General features: G+C 27.1%; 1 protein-coding gene across 2 annotated transcripts; it reads right to left on the reverse strand.

Moving 5' to 3' along the window:
- Positions 1–7,577: 7,577 nt before the first annotated feature.
- LOC119685152 (ubiquitin-conjugating enzyme E2-17 kDa) lies at positions 7,578–24,565 on the reverse strand. 2 transcript variants are annotated; one of them, XM_038099363.1, is made up of 10 exons: positions 24,461–24,565; positions 23,371–23,481; positions 21,771–21,916; positions 21,518–21,565; positions 21,283–21,396; positions 20,550–20,844; positions 13,981–14,044; positions 10,256–10,287; positions 8,125–8,308; positions 7,578–8,048 (listed from the first exon to the last, which is right to left on the reverse strand). In XM_038099363.1, the coding sequence occupies exons 6-10, from the start codon at positions 20,571–20,573 to the stop codon at positions 7,909–7,911; spliced, it is 444 nt and encodes a 147-aa protein (XP_037955291.1). In that variant the 5' UTR covers positions 20,574–20,844; positions 21,283–21,396; positions 21,518–21,565; positions 21,771–21,916; positions 23,371–23,481; positions 24,461–24,565; the 3' UTR covers positions 7,578–7,908. The 2 variants fall into 2 exon arrangements, with proteins under 2 accessions (XP_037955291.1, XP_037955292.1); XM_038099364.1 differs by lacking the exon at positions 21,518–21,565.
- Between the last annotated feature and the right edge of the window lie 216 nt (positions 24,566–24,781).

A 24,781-nucleotide genomic window follows, 5' to 3' on the forward strand; every position in this document is an offset into this window, starting at 1 on the left:
ATATATCTAGATCAAAATCTAGATATATATTATATATTACAAAACAGTAATGATAAATATACCGGGGTTTCACCTGCAACCTTTTCTGGTGATAATATCTAGTCACACACAAATTCTAGCTATACAAAAATGACCTACTAGGTATAACAGGCAAACATATTAATTCTTCATTAAAATTAGAAGATGCTTCATTCATAGACTTCTGACTATGAATTTTTATGCTTAGTGATATATATTTTTATATATATATTATATATTTTTCCTTAAACTTTAATATAATATTTATTAATATGTTTATATATGATATATATAATATGTTTATATATGTTATATATGTTAATATGTTATTATTTATTTAATATGTTCTGTAGCTGATTGTGACCTTAGTACAAGTGGCCAATATAGACTTCTGGCTATGACTTTTTATGCTTGGTGAGTCTACAATCCAGTTTCAAATCAATATATATTTTTCTTTAAATTTAAATATGATATTTATTATACATTAAGAGCTAAAATAGGACAATCTCTGCTTAAAGTAACATTAAATTTACTAATTTACCTGTGTTTACTTAAATGTAACAAGTCCTGATACCCCTTCCATTATCTGCAATTCAATTTGGAAGAGCTCAAACAGCATAAATGAAGATATATATGCTTGATATACATTTATGGATGTATGGTTAAAAAATATAGTTAAGGTATTTTATTCAATAACCATAATATACCATATATATGTAACATATATATAATGATAAAGGTATGTTACAACTACTTTCTATAAAATCACGCATACTGTACAGGTATATTACCATTGATTCATCCTAAGAAATGACGCCAATATGGTTGACAGTTTCATTTTTATCTATATGTAATACCATGTCCATAAGATGGTATTAATAATTATTATGTATAATAATATAATATATAATGTTATAATGATTTTAATGTGAAATATAGAGTTCCTTTTTTTAATGATTAGACATTTCGGAGAACTAATAAAGTTCAACTATTTTCCACGAAATATTGTTCAAATCTCCTCTGTTGTTTTTGAAATCGACTATGTCAGCTTTAAAATCTAACACAGAAAAATCGGTTTCTTGGTTTTATATAAAGGAAATTTCAGAATATTATATCTATGATCGCACGAAACTATCTGGCATAAAAATTCCAGAATACCATGTCTATGACAGTAAGCGAATTGGTGGGTTTTCATATTAAGATAAAAATGATAGAACATTTTGTCTATAACGTACACAAAGTTTCTGTAGTATTAACATAAAACTGGCTAATGAGATATAGAACAGTTATAGTTAAACAACTGGAATAGATAATCGTTCTGACACTTCTTTTTATATATGCATATATATATTGTATTTCAGCATTTACAAATATATTATTTTATGACTATATATGTAATATAGCACCTCTTATGTGTAATCACATTTATTGGAATAAACATATATTACTTATGATATATGTTAGTTATATAAACTATTAGAACAAATGCATGAAAAGCGTTTTAGTATTCATATATGAATATCATATAATGAAATGATAAGGTATATAATATATTGACCCTTTGTAAATATTTGAAAATTGACTTTTTAAAAGCATAAAATAAAAAAAATAATTTAAACAAAATGTAGTACCACATATTATTGTAAAATAATGTGTTCATATAAGCATTTTAGTCTAAATCTACAAGTATTTAGCCTTCGTTTGTTAATGACTTTGACTAAGGTTTACACATTTCCTTCATAAGTTCTTTTCATTTTTTTTCATAATGTAAAGAAAAAAACTATATGGAAGAGAAATGTTTTAATTCTGTTTACTTGAGCTTTTTCCATTTTATTCGTATTCATTTACTATACATTTATTTATTAATCTTTTATAGGTGTTCAGAAAAAAAGTTTAGATCGCATCACACTTATAGATTATATTGGCTTTTTTTTTTCCTTCATTCAATTATATAAAAAATTCCTATTATCAGATAAAAATATTGTCTAAAATGCCGCACAATCCTATGTGAGACATGAATGTATAGGTCATTCCTCAATTAAAATAATATATATTATTAATATTAATTTTTGCTTGCCGAAAGTGATGCGTATTAAAGACTACTCTGCTAAACTTTGCTAAGTCGAAATCCCTCTTATATTTAACAATCTTGCCATACAAAAATTATTTGATAATTTTCTTTCTTTACCGAAAGAATAATAGTCATATTTTTCTTTCGACATCTACTTCCTTTCCTTTTGTTTTATGCTGGAATTGGTTATGAAAAAACCTTAACTCTCTTATGTGGGCGAGATTATGATAATTTCACTGTAATCGTGTGATCTTGAAGTTTGCTCCCTCTTGTTTTATTCTGGAGTTGGTTATGGAAAAACCTTTACTCCCTTATGTGATAAGTGTCAATCCATACCTTTATATAAGTATCGATACTTTCAGTTACCATACTATAGCTAGTAGTCCGAAAGATTCATTGAATTATTATCGGGACGCTTCACATGCTTCATATAAATGTCAATTCATGCATTTATAAGTATCAATACCTTCAGTTACCATACTATCCCTAGTAGTCCGAAACCTTAATTAATTTATTATCGGGACGCTCTACATGCCACAGATAGATCTAAAAAACGATCTATAAATGAATGTTTCAAATCGTCCAATCGTCTCGATATCTACTTGTTATTGAAGGAAAACAAATTGATTTCGAAAGACAAGTACCTTGAAGTTTTTACCATATATTAGACAATTATAGCACTTAATAATAATTTTTTTGTGGTTACCTCAATTGTATATATAATTCCTTGGACGTAACCCACAAGTCCGTTACGTCTAAGATTATTTTGCAATTTATTAACATAAATTATATTATTGTCCCCTTTAAAAAAGATTTTTAACAACATCACTGTCCGCAGTAGTCCTAATAAATAAGTGAATAATGTTCTCTTTGTAAGAAAGTCAACTCTCACGTGATAAAAAACTCAATACGCAAATGAGCATAAAAACAGATTCTTCAGTTAAAAATAACTAATGCCGTCTCTGATATTGTACCGCGAGAGAATACCATCCACACTTTTTACAATTAAATCACAATGATTTTAATTTAATTGAGACGATCTACAGCCGCATAGTAATAAACTTTGCAGACAATTTAAAAAAATTTCTAGAGAATTTTTTTAAATCAATTGAACAGACAATATTTTTTCAATTTAATTTTATTTTTTTTTTCATCTTGAAACTGTTCATCTTATGTTTTCTTACAGCATTGCATTGGTTGGGAAAGATTGGTAAAACAAGAACTTGTCGAGAGAATCATCGCCCTTCACATTGACCCTTCATACGTAAAATTAATTTTTGGCAATTATAATAAACTGCATCATAAAAAAAAATTAATAAAATATTTAAGTTGTGCAATTTCTTAAGCTGACCACACAAGGTTAGTGATATAGCACTGGTGATAAAAATAAATTTCTATGTCAAATATATATAGTATTTTATATCTGAACTATATATATAGGGAATCAAATATATAATAATGGACAATTGCATGTTTTTTTTAAATGTATGTAGATAAATGTAGATATGTAGATAAATGTAGATATGTAGATAAATGTAGATATGTAGATAAAAATAGATATGTAGATAAATGTAGATATGTAGATAAATGTAGATATGTAGGTAAAAATAGATATGTAGATAAATGTAGATATGTAGATAAATGCAACTTTAATTCACAGATATAGCAGATACTTATAATATAAACTGATGATAGTGAAAATGGGAATATTAATTGATGATCCCAAAAAGAAAAATATGTACAAATAATATTTAATCAAATTAAATATTTATTAAATCAGTTTTAAGCTTTAAATAAAATGCTTATTGGTGTCATACAATGCCACTTTTAATTTAAATTTAATATGTATATTGTTCTATACTAAAACAATGATTTTTGAATTAGTAATCTGAAAATGTTTTTCACAAAGTTAATGGAAATGCAAATTAATTGTTGTTATTAAAAATACTAAATTAGATAACAATTTAAAAACAACGAAAACAATGTTTGAATACCAGTCTAAGCCCCTGAAATAACACATTTAAAATTTGCTACAATTGGAACAAATCAATAAAGCACAACATTTAAGCTGGCTGTGGTATTTCCCGACACTATCCGAAAGTCGGATAACAACACAGATTCAAATGGATCCTTAAAAGTTAACAAGGTCAAGTAAATGACTATTACATTTATGATTTTTTGCAGTAGGAGTAGATTTCATAGTAAAGAATTCAATATATGGCACAAAAGATCTGTTAAAGTTAATATGGAAATGGTAAGCGACACTTAACTATCCCATTTCGGAAACTACGCTACTTCTGTAATAAGCCCTATTAATTGTAGTTGTAGACCTTAACTGGCATTAAAAATATAAGAATCAAATATAATAAATAGTATAGTTCTACATAAATAAATCAAAACTATCTGAACTTACTGGTATATAAATATATATATGTTTTTCTCAATATAACCACATACATGACATCGATTTTCAAGACGATTTTGTCGTGTTCTTCAAAATAAAATACATACGAAGTCATAGAGAAGTGATAGAGTCTACTCTTAGGTTTAAATTAACTTTTTCCTCTACCTGTACCCGTGCTAGTTTCACACTCCTACTTATTTTGTTATACTCACTCTTATCTTTCTCATACAAGTACATTATTTACTTTCCCACATTACTTTCTTTCCCATACAATAACCATCTATTATACATTACTTTCCCATACAATAACCATCCTAACCTCCATTGTGCAATGTATTGCAAGCTTTTATATACTTACTTTAAAGTTGCCGTGTGTCTACGACACATTGGCAATAGCCCTCAATAGATCTATACTACAGGTATAGAGATCATAGAACGCTAGCTATTTATTAAATTACTCTACACTATCTCGTTTGAATCGTAAATAAGTCACTTTTCAGCTTCCTTGTAAGCTCTTGAATAGTTTTTTCCATTCTGTCACATATTTCCAAATAAAATACACTACTAAAAGATGACTTTAAATAAATATATTTTCTTTACTTATTTGTGAGGTTGTATCCTTCTATTAATTCGCTTAAAACTGTAACCAGAATATATACAATCTAAAAGGCACCTTCGGAAACACGACAGCAAATAAAACCGGCACCGGTGGTTATTTTTGCAGAACCCAAAATATAGTTCTATATTTGCAGATTCTACAAAACTTCGCTTATTCAACATATATATATACATTAAATCTTGTTTAGACTTAAACTAATCATAAGAGATAGATATCAGACTCTGACAAAATGGAGCAATGATAATTTGAACAAGTGTTGTGGTGAAACCCTCCAAAGCCTCAGATGACCAGTGAGCCATAATGTAAAGGAAAACGATAGCACGTGAGCTTAGATATGTATTCCCGGAATTCAACCGTTATCACTACGTCGCTCCTATAACAAAATCAGGTATAAATTGATGAGACTCCACGCTCAGAATAATTAGTTTCTTCTTTCTAAATGATTCATGTTCAATTCAGGAACATACATTTTAAACACCAGAGTAACGTTCACATTCTAGTTATAGAAAACCTATTTAATTATAGTCAATCTATTATTGTAGTTGTAGCCCAAAGGGCTTGAACGACACTTGATCGCGTCTTGTATGTAGACTAACTGAATCCAGGACATAAACTTCCCTGTTTTTGAAACTGTAACTTACAATTCTAATCATTTTTAATAAATATTAAACTCACAACTACAGGTTTCTTTCACAAATTTTTTGTGATTATTTACCTACAATCTCTTATCAAATCGGTTCATATATGATGTATTGCTTATAGTTCTGCAAACCTATTTTTTTAAACTCGTCGAACTTACTAGACTTAAATCTTCGCTTCTATTTGAATTCAATATGCTTCAGTTTACTCTTAACCAGTGAAAAACATTCTTTTAGTAAAAATGAGTCTCTTTAGATGTTGTTACTGTTGTAGCCCGCGGTGATTATCAAGTCCCTTTCGGGTGGAAAGGGATTTGGTGAAAGGCAATTGGTCGTCGAAAGTGACGAGTGGTTTTGGGACGTAGACCTGGCCGTTCTTAGAACCTCTTTAGATGTTATTTCACAGGAGTAATATTAGTTTATAGACCAACCTATTAGAGCAGCTTGGGATACACCCATACGAATATGGGATCTTCCTGTTTATAAGTATCGAAGCAGCTCTTAGAAGCTATTCTAGTTACTCTAAGATGTTGAATCAACTCTTAGATATTCAAACTACTCATACTGTTCAGCTGCCTCATGTCACATACTGTTTTAAATTGTTCTTTACAAATACATATTTATATCGAATGATGGAACATGATATAGTGTTCCCAAATGTTCCAGCTTCGAATATCAGGTCTTGTATTTGATTTAAATGCACTTACGTAGATTTTATCTTTTTCGCAGATGCAATTGTAAAACTTTCTCTGACAATGATTTTAGCATTAGTTTGTTGACTACTGATATTATTCTGAGCAAAACATTCATAGCTATTTATGTCGACTTTCGATTTTCTAAAGTTTTTCGAAACTTGAGTTGCCTAAAACCATTTATCTTTTGAAGGATATCTGCTAATCCAAAAACGCTAAAAATATTAAATTTAAAGTTTTATTAGAAAAAAAATTACGATTTTAACACATTCACCAATATCTTTTTAGAAAAACAAAAAAAATTCTGAGGAGAAAATTATATTGTTTCTCAGGCTTCTCATTTAAATATGCACACAATAGTAAAAATTATGAAAATTATTTAAATTAACTACTAATTAAGAGTTTTCTTATATTCTTCTTTTTATCATTTTAGCAAAATATTTCAATATTTGTTCTTCGATATTATTTCTTTTATATATGTTTAATTATATAATAAAATAAACCACACTTAAATCTGACGAACGAGAAAGGATGTGTCTCTGTTATATGTAGGCAAGCTTAAAAGTATATATATGTATGTAAGTGTATGTATCGTATGTGTATGGGTGTGTGTGTGTGAATTGTATGTATATATGTAGAGCAGTATATTTATTTATATATATGAATATATATATATATATTTTCAATATACACAAACATAGCTAATATTTTGGTTATACTGATCTTCAGATAATTTCTACCCTTTTAACTAACAATTTCGAAAAGTGTATATAATACAGTTTATAAGACCTTGCTTCTTTCACTCTGGAAACGTTTATTTCAACAGATATCCAAAGTGCGAAAATGAAACTCTAATCAGAAAGTACCAACTCTAAATAATAAAAGCCTTAATAGACTTTCAATTTGGTACAAACAAATAAATCTAAACGTTCCATACTTGACTGATGGTCGAGTCGAAAGTTTGCAATTTTGCTATATTTTCACAATTGCGATCTTATCTCATTTTTCTCTTTTTTTTATTTTTTCTTCTGAAGAATATATTTAATTATAATTTATAATAATATTAATTATAAATGTAGTAATTATAAGTAAGTTTGTTGGGTTTTGTATTTTTTTTTTTAAATTTTTTTAAATATTTTTTTTTTTTGAATTATTGTAAATTTTTCTCTGCTTAATTTTTAGATGTTTTTTTTTTACTTTTTTGTTGGTTTATTTATTTTTTATTTATTAATTTACTGTTGCATTCATTTTATATTGTTTTTGTAATAAATTTAATTAACCAAATTGTTGTTCAACATTTCGATGTTGCTTATGTTGAAAAAAATTTTAGTGTTGCTATTAGAATTTTTCATGTTGGAGAACTGCATTTCTTGTTGGTTGCTTTGGATGTTGTAGCAGCAAACGTTTGTAGTAATTATGATGTTTTTATATAATTTTGACGGATCAATTAGGCATACTAGAACGCATCACATAGCATACTTTCGTGTCCATTCACGTGCTAACTCATTATATTTTTCACGGTCGGTCTTATATATTCTAGCAATCTCCGGAACAAGTGGATCATCTGGATTTGGATCACAGAGAAGAGAGCAAATAGACAGCAAAACTGAAAATAATATAAAATTATATATGTTATTATTATTATTATTGTTCTGTATATATGAGAAAAAATAGTTATTTACCTTTTGATATAGTAAGTGCTGGCGACCATTGAGAACGTAATATATCGAGGCAAATAGATCCATTACTATTGATATTTGGATGGTAAATACGCGTTGTAAAGGCCACCTTAGGGGGCTTAAATGGGTAATCTGTTGGAAAGTGAATAGTTAAAAAGAATACGCCTCCCTGATATGGACTGTCCGGCTAAACACAGAAAGAAAACAATGGGAAGATTAGTTTATTTATTATTCATAATTTAAAAATTAGTTAACAATGGATATAATAATAAAATAATATAATAATAGAGTACTACAATTATAGAATAATATAATAGAATAATATATTAATAGAGTAATATAGTTATAGAATAAAATAATATAATAGTAGTATAATATAATAATAGAATAATATAATAGTAGAATAATATAATAATAGAATAATATAATAGAACAATATATTAATATAATAACAACAATATATAATATGGTATAACAATAAAAAAGTATATTAATGGAATATATTAATTAGATTATAATAATTGAATAATGTAATATAATAAAATAATAGATAATTTGTAGTAGAAAATAAAAAGCAATTAATTAAGTACAAATTGGCCTAACCATTTCATTTTTAACAATTATTACTTGTAAATAAATTAGGTAAATCGTAATAATATTTTATTTATTGCAAAATATCGATAAACAATAATCTGAATAAACCCTAGACTGAAAATAATCAAAATTGTTGCCAACTATTAGTTGAATAAAAAGTGCTAACCATACAGATGCATGATTTATTGCTATATACTAAAAATTTTAATCAACCCTGGATTGATAATACAACTATATACGCTTAATTCCTCAAGTACCCGTACAATCGTTGTAACAGTAACAGCATCTACTTAGAAAGATTGAAAGTAAGATTAGTTTTACAGTCTTTGTTGGGAAGTGTGAGTATCATTTCGTTGTCTGAAATGACGAGTAACTTCAGAACGTAATACCGGCTACTCTTGAAATCACGTAACGATACGTCTCTTGTTGTGGTTGTTGCAACCTATCAGATTTTAAAAAGCAAGTATACTAAAGAATATGAAAATGTATATAAATAGGAATAGTTAGGATAAAAATGAGACGAATGTCTGGAAATAATTAAATCTAGTCTGATTCCAGGTATAGAAATGTTGTCTCAATGAAGAGAAACCATGAGTAATTATATTAATTTCATTATCAAATGACGTTACTCTTTTGTGGTAGATGGGACTTTTATTTTGTTCTGTAAATTAAAAATTTTAGTTTATTATTGTTTTAATAACTTTAAAAACTGTTGTAAGTTCTGTAGATGCCTTACGTAAAACTTATATTTAAAAATGAGTATATTATACATAAGTATATCATATACTCATATGGAAGAGTTGTTATAGCACAACACGACATTAGGTGAAAGTAGAGATCCATTAGTAAATTGTAATTAAAAAATTGCAAGCTAGTGTATTACCGTACAAAACCCATTTCATGACAGATTTTCTAACAGGCAAATAATCTAATATTTGACCATACTAAGATGCTATGTGAAGATTCTACGTCAGACGACTCTACATTATACGGACAAGGACGATGCACGTTTGTGGAAGAAAACTAAGTAGTAAGTAAATACTTTAACAAACACCACTGTAAGAAAATTCTGATTCTAGATTCAGTGATTCAGTTGGAACACAACTGATCTAAATCACTAAAGACAATATAAAAGAAAACTCTAAATGTTTATATATTCTGTTATATATGTTTAAGATTTTTATTCGAAACCATATTTAAATATATAAATTAGAGATTCCTCTATCAAAACATTTATTTTTCATCTATCTATAATTTCTATTGAATATTAACAGTGTTGAAGACGTATACACGAACTGCAACGTAGTTATGGTTACATTACAGTCATTTTAATACAATAATATGTTTCATTTATAGATAATATATACGGAAATTTTTTTTATAAAAACTATTCCTAACTGCAACAAATATTATCAAACCCTACAACTATATGTAGCATAATGTAGTATAAAATAGATATATACTCAATTTATTATGTATTAGAATAAGTAAGCAGAATGTAAATACATAGTTATATTAATATAATTAATTTTGTAATTACCGGTCCCATTATTGTTGCCTGCCAGTGAAACACTGAAAAAGAGAAGAATAAATTAAATTAGTTTTATTTGCAAATAATAGATATATGAGTATTTTTAAATTACAATATATTTAAAATGGTAAACAGGCATAGATGGTAAACAGGCATATATTTATTTTTTAAAATGAAATTAAACTATTATAAATAAATTAAAATATACATAAACAATAGTCGAATATGAGGATTGCTTATGAGCTAGAAATTATTTCAATTTCTATTAAATTAAATTCTAGAAGTAAAAGAGGTTTTATAACAATTTCAACTAATGTGACTTTGCTTTTTAAATTAAATTCCTTTACATAAAATAAATTACAGTTAATCTTAATTGTTAAAGAATATTATTTTTATAATTGTTATATCTTGCTCATGCTCTCTGTCTATCTCTCTCTGTCTTTGTTCTCTGGTATTATTTAAAGTTATTTCAGTATAAATAAAACCTTATTCTATTAAATACTTTTTTAAATACAGAAACCTAAACATCAAATAATTTTTGTTATGTATTTCCCGCCCTTCAATTTTTGTTTATTTTTGACATTTTGTTTTTCTCATATGACAGTAGGTATAATATTACACATTACCCACCCAATATTGGAATTTCTTTTTGGTAACAGCTGATTGCAAACACTAAAACCACCCTCTCTTGCTGCTATTAAAATAAAATCCACTAACCTTATACTTTTCTATTTAAATTATTGGTAGATTGTGGATACATTATTTTGCAGGTCATTTAGAAAAAAAAAAACCAACTAAAAGACAAATCGATATATACAACATCTAAATAAAAAAAATTGTCTCAATTAATTAAATAATACTTTTCAATTATATTAATTAAAAAAACTAGATACAAGATGTAGAAAATACACTTCACTGCTCCCAATGAGTTCTATTGTGTTATAACTCGAATTTTAACTAATAGTATATTTATATTAAATCCTAATTAGAAAGAATAGTGAAACGAAACAAAATCTACAAATGATAAGAAGCATTATTTATATATCATTGAATCACAAACTTAACACAATCTCCGCATATAAGATAAGAACAGATGACATAGCAATTTAGTGCATATACTTACAATAAAAGATAAAGTGTAGAGTTACAAATATAAACTTAACTAATGAAAGATTAAATGAATTTTAAGTAAAATTGTACTTAATAGTGAAAATTTATTATTAGGTAAGATAAGGTTCCATTAGCTTTCATCGTTATATTGCAGAAGGTCGCTAAAATAGTTATTGAGGACGCTAAAATAATTATAGAAGAAGAAACATATTTTTAGGAACACTCATCAGAAAAAACAAAAAATCTATAAAACTGTATTAGCTCAACTGGATAGATGATATAGATGTTCTATACGAATTTCTTGTGAGGAAAATAGTATTCGAACAACCAATTATGGTATGATATCTGTTACTAAAATCAACCAAATTACCGACAGTGGTCCAAAATAATATAATTCTTTAAACATTTTAAATTGCTAATTTTGAACATTTTGATTTTACTTGTGTACCTTTTAGTTCTATATCTGCCTAAACCATAATTACCGTAATCATTGACGGTAATATGAGATATAATGTAATCATAAACTATACACTTATCATTGCAGTTTTACATTTTATTCGAACGACAAATTCATTATTAATTTAGATTAGACGCTTATGCTAGTCAAAAGCATACTAAGTAAAATACTTAAAAGATTTAATTGGGAAAGCAATATATAGAGAGGATGTCATCTATGGAGTAATAAGTATTAATTGTTCTCTGCTTTTCTGACATACATTTCAATTATATATTGATCACTGAAGAAGTAAATCAATGCGGAAGGAAGGGAAGATTGTGCGGAGCAACATAGCACACTTTGGATGTAACTATAAATACCAATGGAAACCGGTAACAAACAAGATGAATCACGCGTAGATCTTATCAGGTAAAAATATTGTAATATCATCAGAACTGATATGGCACGCTAGCTATGTAATTTAATTATATAAACAAATCTTTTAGGCTAAACCAAGAATGCAGTCATTGTTTAAAAAAAACTATTTTTTATATATTCGATACTTCGAATAAGTTAAGAAAAACAAGACCTAGAAGAGGATGATTGCATCCGATTGATATATATCTTTATATTTATATTTAAAAAAAATTAATATTTCAATGTTGTGATGATAATCTTGAATAATTAAATATAGTCACTATATTGAATTTGTGCTACTAGTATTAATTAAAGAATTTTGAAAAACTGGCGTCAGTAATATCTGTCAAAATAAATGATAGAAGATTGTATTACAATTACTGTAACCCAAATAATAACATCAGCAATCTTATAATATATAAAAGTTAAAAATATTTCTTATTTTTATTTCCAAAAAGTCTTAACTAATTTTTTTTTTCAACTTAAAACCACCTGAGGATTTTGAATAAAGATATATATAACAACGATATAATCGGAGTGCGTAAAACTATATATTTATTAGTTCTGCATTTTAGTGGTTTAATGCTTTTAAGAGTTAAGTTACTTTTTAATTCTTTTTGGAACATAAGATCACCAGAAGATAATATATGAATATATATATAACAATAGTAATGTTTCAGTAAAATTTGTTTAATAAACACTGAAGGAAACAATGACAACACCACGGTGAACTTGTTTCTACTGGTCTCATTAAGTAAGTTTTGGTCATTAAGGCAGCTAATAAGGATAATTTAACATACAAAGAGCTTTCATATAACTGATTTAAGGCGTAAAATATCGAATGCAAGCATTAAAAATAAATTTCCCATAAAAGAAATGATCAAAATTTGCTACACATTTTATATGTAAAATGTAAACAACAAAGCTATTTCAAATGCATAAATCAACCTGAATTTCTTTAACGTAAGCAATTTTAACTGCAGTGGAAACATGATATTACAAATGATCTAGTTCATACTCCATTTTAATGTGGAATATAAGTGCAAATGAAAGTGGAACGTAATATTATTTTAAAAAAATGTCATTGGTAATGCAACTTTTATATATAATAAAGTCCACTAAGAATGCCAAACAAACAATAAATGAAAACAAATCGTAAGTAAAAATAAAAAAAAACATAGTTTTGTAAACAAATAAACAGCTGGCAAAATATGATGTGTTGCCAATTTCTTTCAATAATAAATCGGTATTGATTTATTCAGTAAAGAGAATCCAATTGATTAATTGTTGAATCGCAGTTTAACACATAAGTTTATAAAACTACTTAACATAACTATCTATCTTTTGTGAATAAAGGTCTGAATCATCATTATATTTATAAAAGATACGTAAACATAATAAAATGTTAAATACATATGGTTTATAAATAAACTTGTTACGTCACATGTGTGTGATATAATAAACTCATTAAAATACATTTTATACAAATAATTCAAATATACCTATTATAGAGGCAATTAGCATTAATTTGATTTAATTATTAATAAATTATTAATAACAATAAATTAAGTTAAAAGAGTAACTCATATGACTCATTTTATATACTTAAATCTATTGGTAGTTGATACTACCGTTATTATATTTGGAGCTATATATACCTATTGGTAGATGATACTATTATTATTATATTTGAAGCTATATGTACTTAAATCTATTGGTAGTGGATACTACCATTGTTATATTTGGAGCTATATTTATTTAAATTACTCACAGTCATCTCCAACCGGGCCAGCTGAACATTGTGCAGGTGGATCTCTGCCAAGATCTTGTAGTTCCTATAATTATTAAATATGTTTAATAAAAGTTTTTTATAATTAATATATATATATATAAAAAAAATTTAATGCATTTTTTTTTGTTGAAACTCCAATAAATGACGTCTAATGTGTATTACACATTATACAAATAGATAGAGAATATTTGGGAAGTAGAAATATTAAATTTTATTCAAAAATTTCACAACAAACCAGCAAAGATGTGAATCAAAACAACGTGTGAGCACAGTGGCCGAATGGAACACAGGTGCTCGCTCATACATAATTTTGCATTGAAGCCGAAATGATTTGTGTGTAGAGTTCGTTGGCCCTTTTTAAATTCTGGCAACGCTTTAAATTCGCAGTACATAAAGAAGAAACAAAAAAATAAAATAAATTAAAATAAAGCAGAGAAGTTAAAACCAAAAAATAAATTCAAAAAAGAAAAAGATACAATTTGGTGTTTCTGTAATTTATAAGCAACAACATTACTATAGATATTTTCAGAAATGTCTGCAGTTTCTGAGTTCCACAAATGCTTCACGCTTTTTTATATTAAACATACAAAAACAGAAAAATTAAGGTAAAAATAATAACGTAAAAATTTTCAATACAAAAATACATATTTTAGTACTCAAAATTCAATTTTTAAAAACTCGCTTTTTTTAGATACTTGAAGAAAGATGAAGAAGAAAAAAGTGTCTTTGCAAACAACATTTTAAACAACCTCAGCAAAAATGTTGTGACGATAGCGAAAGTATCAACGTTATCAATATAGTACACACCACCACTAAAGCTGAGTATTCGCCGACGTCTTCGTCGACGTAGTGCTCGGAGAGGTGAAGCGTTTGACAGCACCGGCATATATGCCTGCCACAACGAAAACTTGAAAAAATCATTTTTTTCCAACATTTTTCATTTAAAAATAAATAGATAAACATTAAGGAAATAAAAATAACGCACAGGCATGTCAGTTCAAGAAAACAAAAATTTTTCAAAGATACTTCTACATTAGGGGAAATAAATATATTTTGTAATAGAATGAACTTATTCTTTGCTACGGATTCTTATTCCAAAATATATATAATTATTTTATAAGCAATTATTACTATATATTTACATGCTGCAGCTGGAAGTCCCTGATTTGATTTTATATTATTCCAAAAATTTGTTATAACTGGAATTTTTCTTTTTGTCTAAAATTGTCTTTTTAGTTATAGAATTACCAAAACTAAATGTTCATACACGTGACTCATCTAGTCAAAATACCTACACCGTAACCTTAATTCCAACAGCATAAATCACCGGACACTGACTATAAGAAAGCCGCTTGACTTAGAGAAATACGCTGACTAATAGAAGGATACTGATTTAAAGGAAGACACTATGATTAATAGAAAGACGTTGACTTATTAGAAAACACTGACTTATAGAAATAAACTGACTTATTAGAAAACACTGACTTATAGAAATAAACTGACTTACAGAAAAACACTGACTTATAGAAAGCCACTGATGTGTAGAAAGTCACTGACAATAAAAAGGCACTGAGGTATAGGAATAAACTGACTTATAGGAAGACACTGATGCATGTTAAGGCACTGACGTTTAAAAAGACATTAACTTATAGGAATAAACTTACATTTACGAAAACACTAACGTATATAAAGACCTGATATATTTAAAGATACTAACTTATAGGAATAAACTGATGTATAGGAAGACACTGAAAAAAGGAAGAGACTGAAAAAAGGAAAACCCTGAAAAAAGGAACACACTGAAAAAAAAGAAAGACACTGAAAAAAAAGAAAACACTGAAAAAAAGAAAACACTGAAAAAAGGAAGACACAAAAATAAAACACTGAAAAAAGGAAAAACTGAAAAAAAGAAAACACTGAAAAAAGGAAGAGTCTGAAAAAAAACACTGATTTATAGAAAGTCACTAACAATAGGAACTCACTGGCTTATAAGGAGACACTAATTATAAAAAGACAATGAAAAAAGAAAGCCACTAACAATAGGAACTCACTGGCTTATAAAGAGACACTAACTACATAAAAACAATGAAAAAAGAAAGCCACTAACAATAGGAACTCCCTGGCTTATAAAGAGACACTAACTATATAAAGACACTGACTTAAAGGAAGACACTGAAAAAAGAAAGCCACGGACAGTAGGAAGGCAGTGGTTTATATGAAGACACTGATTTCAAAAACCCCATGTTACATAAATGTATATTACAGCCAATTATCAATTAGGGAGGAATAGTAAAAAATTATAAAACAAACTTTGTACTCCCTGTTTCTGTTTAGCGCATAACAAAAACAAAAAAAAAATATTTTTAAATTTATTTTATATTATATATTGTATGTTGTCCAATTGATCGATCACATCAAATAAAGTAATTCGACGTGGGTGCTAATAAAGGTCCTACTAGAATCAAGTACTATCACAATGATTTACAAGTAACACAAGTCAACAATATATAATAACTACTGTAGAAGCTGTGTCATCAATGAGGACGATTGATTATATTTAAATGAATACCCACTTCAACTCAGATCATACCGACATGGGTTTAAATAAGATTAGGTTAAAAGTGTGAACGTAGCTGCAAATAGAACTAGTATCAAAACTACTGAACTGGTCAGAAGAACTGGTATCAGTTCTATTGAACTGAAATATTTTTTGCGTTTCCAATTACAAAAAAACCAAGAAAGTTCTATTATAATAATTAGATTTGCATACACTCATCAAAAAATTTTTAACTCATTATTAATATCGTTAATACAACTAAAGTGTTCATCTTTCAAATATAAACAAGCATACAGACACATACACGTTCTACACATTTTAAAAGATAATTAAAAATATTATTTTGTCAAGTTCACATACTTTTCAATAATAAATTACTTGCTTATTTAATATAACTTAATTTATTATTTAGAGATAGTGGAAACCGAAGATACTTGATTTTTATTAAAACAGTATTGTATGGAATTGTTTAAGCCGTTTAATACTGTGCCATGGTACTGACCTATATCTGCTGTACTATGAATAATGGGATTTTATTAGTCATCGTGACAAATGCTTAGGATACCACAAAATAAAAAACAAATATAGATTAAAATTACAATACAAAATGAAGTAGATATAGAAATATATGTAACAATTTATGATAAGAGAGAAAAATAATAAGAAATATCAACATAGATGGTAGGACAAAAAATTGTCAATTATGCCGCAATTGATTGTATTTACAAGTCAATGTTAATCGGTCACAACGACTGAGTACTGCTTACCATCTGCAATTAACCTAACCACAACTCATACTACAGCAGCAACACCAAATACCAATCGTAAAACCCAATAGAAATGCAGATGTGTTTGTTTTCAAGTCATTTCGTTAAAGTTGGTTGATGTAATACAAATAGACCTGATTTCGACTTGATTTTCGGGTCCCTATTGGAATAAGTGAGCTGCACTTGGTCATGTAAAGAATAACCTTGTAATGCAAAGATCCATTTCTGAATCCCTGCAACTCTATCTTTCCCGTTTAGCTTTAAAGTTATGGTATAAATAAATCTCCACATAATTAAAAAAGATAACATATTGACCATGCTAGTATATAGCATGACTCGACAATAATTATATATATAATCATAAAAAAAATGTTCTAATTAAACTACTACAATATTTTAATAAAACTATTACAATATATTAACAAAATTGTTAAAATATTATTGTAATGTTCCATCAAAATCAGTATATGTGACAAGGAGAATAACATGATGAGTTCAATCCAGCTGCGTTAAAAAAACCCTCTAGTAAAATAATTTATAAAGAAAAACACTGTTTTATGATACGAAGACTTGTAAGAAACCAGTTATATTATTTTAAATTATCTATTATAAGTTATAAGTTATTTATTTATAGTTAAACTATTATTGCAATATAACAACGTAATTTAGATATTGTAAGATGAGTCATCTTCTTCAAGAAGACAAAAACTGAAATGTGTATGTAAACTGATAAGCAAAGCTTATATTATTAAATTACAATGAATTTTAATCCAAACAGATTTTTCAAATTAATAATTAATATGAAAAGTTTTATATCCTACATGTGCTAATTTAATAGATTTTCTTTTGAAAATTTTATGCAACTACAATATAATGGCTGAGTTATTTCAAGGGCAAACTTGCAGTATTTGCTATTGCCTAAACAAAATAATATTCACTCATTTTTATTTAAAACAATTTAATTTTAAAAAACAGTTGTATAATTGTATTTTATACAAGAGGCTATCTTTAAATTATTTTAATAGAAAAATATTTAAGGTATAAGTACAGATGCAAACAATCAATTCAACAGGTAAATTGCCAATAAAATTTAAGTTTATATTAAAATCAGAATTAAAACCTCTTTGATGTTATAGTTGTAGATCTAGAAATCTAGACAGAGAAATAGAACAAAGAACCTGATACTCCAATATTAACATCTAACCTTAAGAGAGTCATTTCACATTGAATAGATACTAGAAATGTTCTGCTTCTTAAGGCCAAGGTTTTGAAGAATTGGAAAAGCATTAGTACATTTAAGATAAATTATTGCACAGGCATCTGCAAGAAGTTCAATTCGTGGGGATGTTTCGGGTGTTGAAAACTCCTGTCAACTATGGACTAAAACAACAACAATATTAAGTTTCTGAATATACAAGTTGAAGTGAAGCTTCAAAATACCCTCAGTATTCTTTACATATGGTATTAAAATGGTTTTTAATTTTTTAGTTGCATATTATCTATTATTGCCCCAATCGTTGATTATTGACAGTAGTACTACTAGACAAATTAGAAGAGTGTAGTGCTCAAGAATATGATGTCCGTTTAATATTGCAAACTTCATAACAAATATATTGAGCTTGATGTACATTAGCTCTTGCCAATTTTACTCTTAATTTAACCATTTTTAAACCCTTGACTGGCATTTTATAAAGTTTTAACCTTCAATAACACGGAGAAGTTTGTTTTTCAATGCTACGTATAAGTAGCGTTAAAAATAAAGATTACGGACAGCCAAAATATATTTAATACTTCAAGTTTGATGGACCATAACTTCTTATACAACCTTAAATTTGACTGTCTAAAGGTTTAGAAGAACTAAACGTTAATTATTAATTATTTATTAATTATTAATTTCAGTAAATAGTCTCTAAGGTTTACAACACTAAATTATATATACATATATATCAAAGATATTAAAAACAAGCAACGTCAATGGACGCAACTAAGTAGCAAAAATGAGACAGCAGTAGCATACAGAAACTAACCGCACTCAATCGAATATATCACCATTAGCATTATACGTTATAGCGAACGAGACAAATACTACGCATAGTATTTTATAAAGTGCAAAAAGAATTTTAGCAGAAAAAAATAAACTTTTTATGTTAAAATACAGAGACGGGGGATTACTGTGCGGGTAAAAAAAAAAGCTAACGAATTCGACAATTACGAAAACGGCACTAGTGTGAGAGAAACGAATAAGTAAAGGCGCCGATTAGAAAAGGCAGCAGCAACAAAAGATTGCCGTTTTCCAAAGCTTATGGATAAAAGGGAGCTAATGAGGGGCATACTTCATTTACTCAGCGATTGTCTGGCATATTGGTAAGCAGCGCAGTTCGCTGCGATGACTATTAAACAAAATCATTACGAATTGCGAGAACGAAATTTAACCATGGGTGTATATATACACATATATATACATATATATATATGTATATAAATGTGTGTGAGTGTAAGTGGAAAGGTAACGGCGACGCTGACGTTCAGTGTTTCCTTCTTTTTTTTCCTTATACATCTTACTTTTTTCTCTTAACAAAACTTCTGAAAATTTTCTTTTCCGGGAACAAATGTGTTAACAAAAATTAAAAATATTTCTAAGTTATTAAAAACATGCTATACATAAAGAGATTGAATTAAATATAAAGCGTAATTTTGAAATATTTTGCAAAATTAAGTATGTGTACATATGTACAAAAAGTAGGGTTATGTAGCAACACTGAATTTCTTCACTCCACAGACGGATAGTTTGTATATACCAAATCTGATATAGAAATTATGATTAAATACTTTTCTGACTTGAAATTCACTTTTTATATTTTGTACTCTATCTCCAACACACCTATTTCTAGAAAATTCTAAATGCTTTGTATCACTAAAGTCCACACTTTCTAATGATAGACACTTCCAGGTTTTTTTCATGTAATCAAGGGATTATACACTTTTCTAAAATATATCACATTTATTTTTGCAAATAGTTTCTTTAGTGCTCCACTTTAGACACACATTTTAAAATTAGTTTAAATTCATTAAAATATATGCACATTTTTTTTTGTAGTGTCGCCCATTTTTCGATCAATTTTCCCGTCATTTTTTTTTTTCGTTTTAGCAGCTCTTGCATAAATTTTTTTTTGGAGTCTCATAAAATGCATTAAATTCTTAGTTAAACAAAAAAAGGAACGTACCTTATTAATCCGTTTTAACGCCATTTCGTACTTTGATTTTTACTGTGTTTGTGATTCAACGCACAAATTATATTTTTAACAAAAAAAGAAAAAAATCCTCCTTGGCTATTGTGGACTGACGACTACACGAATTTAATTCTTGCAATCGTTCCGACTTGCCTCACCGAACTTTAACGATTGAATGCCAAACTCTTTGTAGCAGCACAAGCAAAAAGGCGTAAAAAGTACAACCAGTCTTTGTAAATTCGTTTCGTATTCAGACAGCGTTTGTTAAAATGAATCAGCAACAAATACACTTTTTTGACAGCCGGAATTCATTTGAAAAATTGCAAGATGGGACAATGAAAATTTTAATTAAATTTTTTGCTTCCAATGAAAAACAAAATATTTTTCATTTAACACAATTTATAGAAAATTTTGATAGATTCAATTTTTTTTAAACAAATTCTGTTGTCTGAACTATCCTTAAATTTTAACAAATCTTCATTTTACAATAGCATTTCGCGGAAATTTCAAGGTTTTTTACTTTATACGCGGTAGCGTATACAATTTGTTGCGAATTTGCTATATTGTAAAATTTAATTTGCTTTATTGTAAGGCAGATCAGCACACTTTGTTTTGTATACTATTTCGTGTAACAAGAAAAATTTATAAATTCTAGTTATTTTAAAATGAATGATTTAAAAGCAAATGCAACAATGTCAAAAGAAACAAAGTTGTCTATTCTTCTTACGTTGTCAAATCAGAGACTGTTTATAGTTCTTTTGCACTCTATCCAATAGGAAAACCTGCGTACCAACAATTGAGTAATTGACTTTTTGACCACAAACGCAACGTTCGAAAATTTCTATAAACAAAAAGAATTTAAAGCACGCAAAACACAAACAGATTTAATTATAAATAACAAATTTCTTTTTTCACTTCATAAATACAATTTTAATTATTTTATATATGTTAAGTAATTTTACCGGTTCACAGCTTGCTCGAACTCAAAACTTGAAAGAAATGACTGCTTGCTGAGTGCATAAGAAATAGATAAATGTGGATATTAAAACAGTGTTGTATTTTTAATTTAAATTAAAACTTTCTGGAATCTGTCTTTAAACAAAATGTAAATGGGAATAAATATTTCATGATTTATTTATTTTGCTATAAAAATAGTAAACAATTTTAAATTATATTAAATTCGATAAAACAAAACAGTTGCAAATTTATACTTACACAAAAGTAGCAGCTTATACGTAGCTGGGTTATAATTGGAATTTGATAATACAAGTTTATTATTGGAATTTGAACACAAGTTTTTCAGTTCAGCTATACGATAATAATTTTAGAATCAGTTTTAGAACCTTTGTTCTTAAAAGTCGCTAAAAATTTAAAAAAATTTCATATTAGTGTCATGTCAAAAATGTATTGCAAAATTGCGTTACATTAACGCATTTAGCATTTAGTCATAATTTTTATACAAAATCCTTCGAAAATGTAAACTGTATTAACTTGTAATAGATTTTATTAAGAGAATGTACTCTCTAAGTATAAATTGTCTTAAAAATATATAAAATAAATATTAATACTAGGTATTTTTTTCGCAAAAATCGCTGTTTCACTTTCAATATATGTGAAATGTAAACATCCAAAAAATTTGGGACAAGGATAGTAATTACACATTACACAAATTATGCATTACATTAATATATAATATTATATATTACTATATTAATTGCAATAAGTCTTCCAAACGACAAAAAAATAAAAATTTTAAACTGTTATTTACACATTTTTAATAAATTAGTTATATATTGTTTTAACTTAAAAACTTTTTTCAGCAATATAATTATTTTCTTGTTTATATGTTTTAATTGATGACCAAAACTTTGTTGTTTCTGTTTTGCAATTTAGCAAGTTAAAACATAATTTACAAAAAAATAAAATATTGACTAGTTATTAGCTGTTCTGGATGACGTTAAATATTTATCTTAAGTGGCCATAAGATACATTTATTAGGTTAATTGTTCATATATGAGAAATGTTTCCAAAAACCACACATAATAAATATTTGGCGTTATCAGCAACAGTTGTATAGTAAGCTCAAAAATTCACCTGGTTAAAAATTAAAGATTTAAATATCTCAATAATGTATTTTCTATTTGAATTTATTCATAAGACAAAAAAAGAAAAATCTTATTTAAAACGATTTTTTTTTTAAATAATTATTCGCTTTTTTTTTTGTTTAAAAAATAAGAAACTCAAATAAGTGATTTAATTATTTGGATAAATGATATGTAAATGATACATAATTTCTTTTTTCTGTGTACTATATGACGGCTAAAACAATACTGTTACATGTATTGCTTACCAATTTATTTAAAATCAGTATTTTTTAACTAAATTTCTAACATTTTAAACAAAAAATGTATTTTTTGATAGAAATTCTTGAGCACAATTGCAAGGATTTTATATAGAAAATTATGTTAATTGGCGCGAGATAATTGCTATAGTGTAAACGCACTGTGTTGTCTTCAGCTTTAATACTTTTAGATTGAGGTGTGTTGTCTTTTTGTTTTGTAAAATTTTTATTACGGCACGATGCTGATTTCCCGTATAGAGAAATTTTGTAGGGTCAGCCATATTGATTCTACTTTGTTCACAACAGTGTCTAAAAAACTGTCGTCAAAGAGGCGATTCTGGGAAATCGGAATCATGCCATAATTTAGGATATTATACAAGTTGAGCTGTAGAATAACGCTAATATCTTATAACAATATATAAATTATAATTTTATAATAACAAATTATATAAGAATAATTAATTTTTTTCATACCTTTTTCAGGAAAAATATATCTTTAGTTTAATTATAAGTTGAGTTGCATACAGACAGTGTTGTTTTTCGCTACAATGTCTATATTCCTGTTAAAAGGTTCTCGTGCCTTCTCTGTGATAAAAAAATTATAATAAATTATTGAATTTGTTTAAGATCTACTATTTAATTTAATTAAACAACTTAATAATATATATATTTATTACATATATCTATGTATATGTCTATATATTTGTGAGAAATCAAGGTATATAAAAAATTATCTTTTTTTTAAAACAAAAGTATACATAACAAAATAATAATTCACTAAGAAAGTTTATGGGCGTAGCCAGATAAAGACCCATGAGTCCCCTTATTTGTAGAAGATAATAACGCTACAAGAAAACTAAACAATGCTCTGCACTAAACCGGTTGAAATCAAATTGTCTTATTAAAACTATACTGAAAGAAATAATAATATAAAAATAAAATTAAAGTTCCCATATTGTTTCGCAACAAATTCGGCGGTCAAATGCACACTTTCTATACCAATTAATCAGAATAATTTTATCTCAAAAACCTATGAATTTTCCAGTTATGGCAGACTCGATAACTGTGAAGGAGAAATTAGGTGGTGATTTTAATCAATATAGGGGTATAAATAAATCACGTTTAGCTAGTATAGAACACACTGCTATTTTGAAAGAAGCAGAAGTATTTTTTCCAAAATTAGAGACTTGCATTATTACTACCTCTGACATAGAGGTAATGGACTTCTCATTCAGTAGAATAAGGCTCCTCAAAACATGATATTAGTTCACCATAAATCGATATCACAAAACTCAACTAATTTTTACTCTTTTTCTAACAAAATGATATGTGTCAATAGTAACTAGTAATCGGAAAGAAAAAAATATGGAAAGCGATTATTTTAAATAAATTTGCAAAAGATTTGAAAAGTCTTCAATCTTATTGAAATTGATAATTGATTTAATTAATCAAATTCTTTGAGTCCCCTCTTTTCACGTTCATGGTACGGCCATCGCACAGATAATACTTATATAATTACCTTGCACGCAGATATTACGGATATCGTGATAAATAAAATGGTTACCTTTTCAAAAATTGTTTTTAAATATACTTCAGTAGTGCTTGATGTTATCAACAGATAAAAGAATACCAGCTATACTTGAATTTTAAAGAGAAATTTTGTAATTTTATATATCAGATGACAAGATTAAGTTTATATTTTTGAAAATATATGATATAATATGGAAGGTTACTTATAAACTAATTTATGTTAAATTTTTTTTCATAGTAAAGATATCTGAACCAGAGAATAATATTGTGATGAAGAGTTATTAATATGGCCCATTTTAATTTTATATGTAAATGTATGTTAACTGTCAAAATCACATAATTCATTATATTATAT

This window comes from Teleopsis dalmanni, chromosome 2 (assembly GCF_002237135.1).
Source record: "Teleopsis dalmanni isolate 2A chromosome 2, ASM223713v2, whole genome shotgun sequence".
In the NCBI taxonomy this organism is placed as follows: Eukaryota; Metazoa; Arthropoda; class Insecta; order Diptera; family Diopsidae; genus Teleopsis; species Teleopsis dalmanni.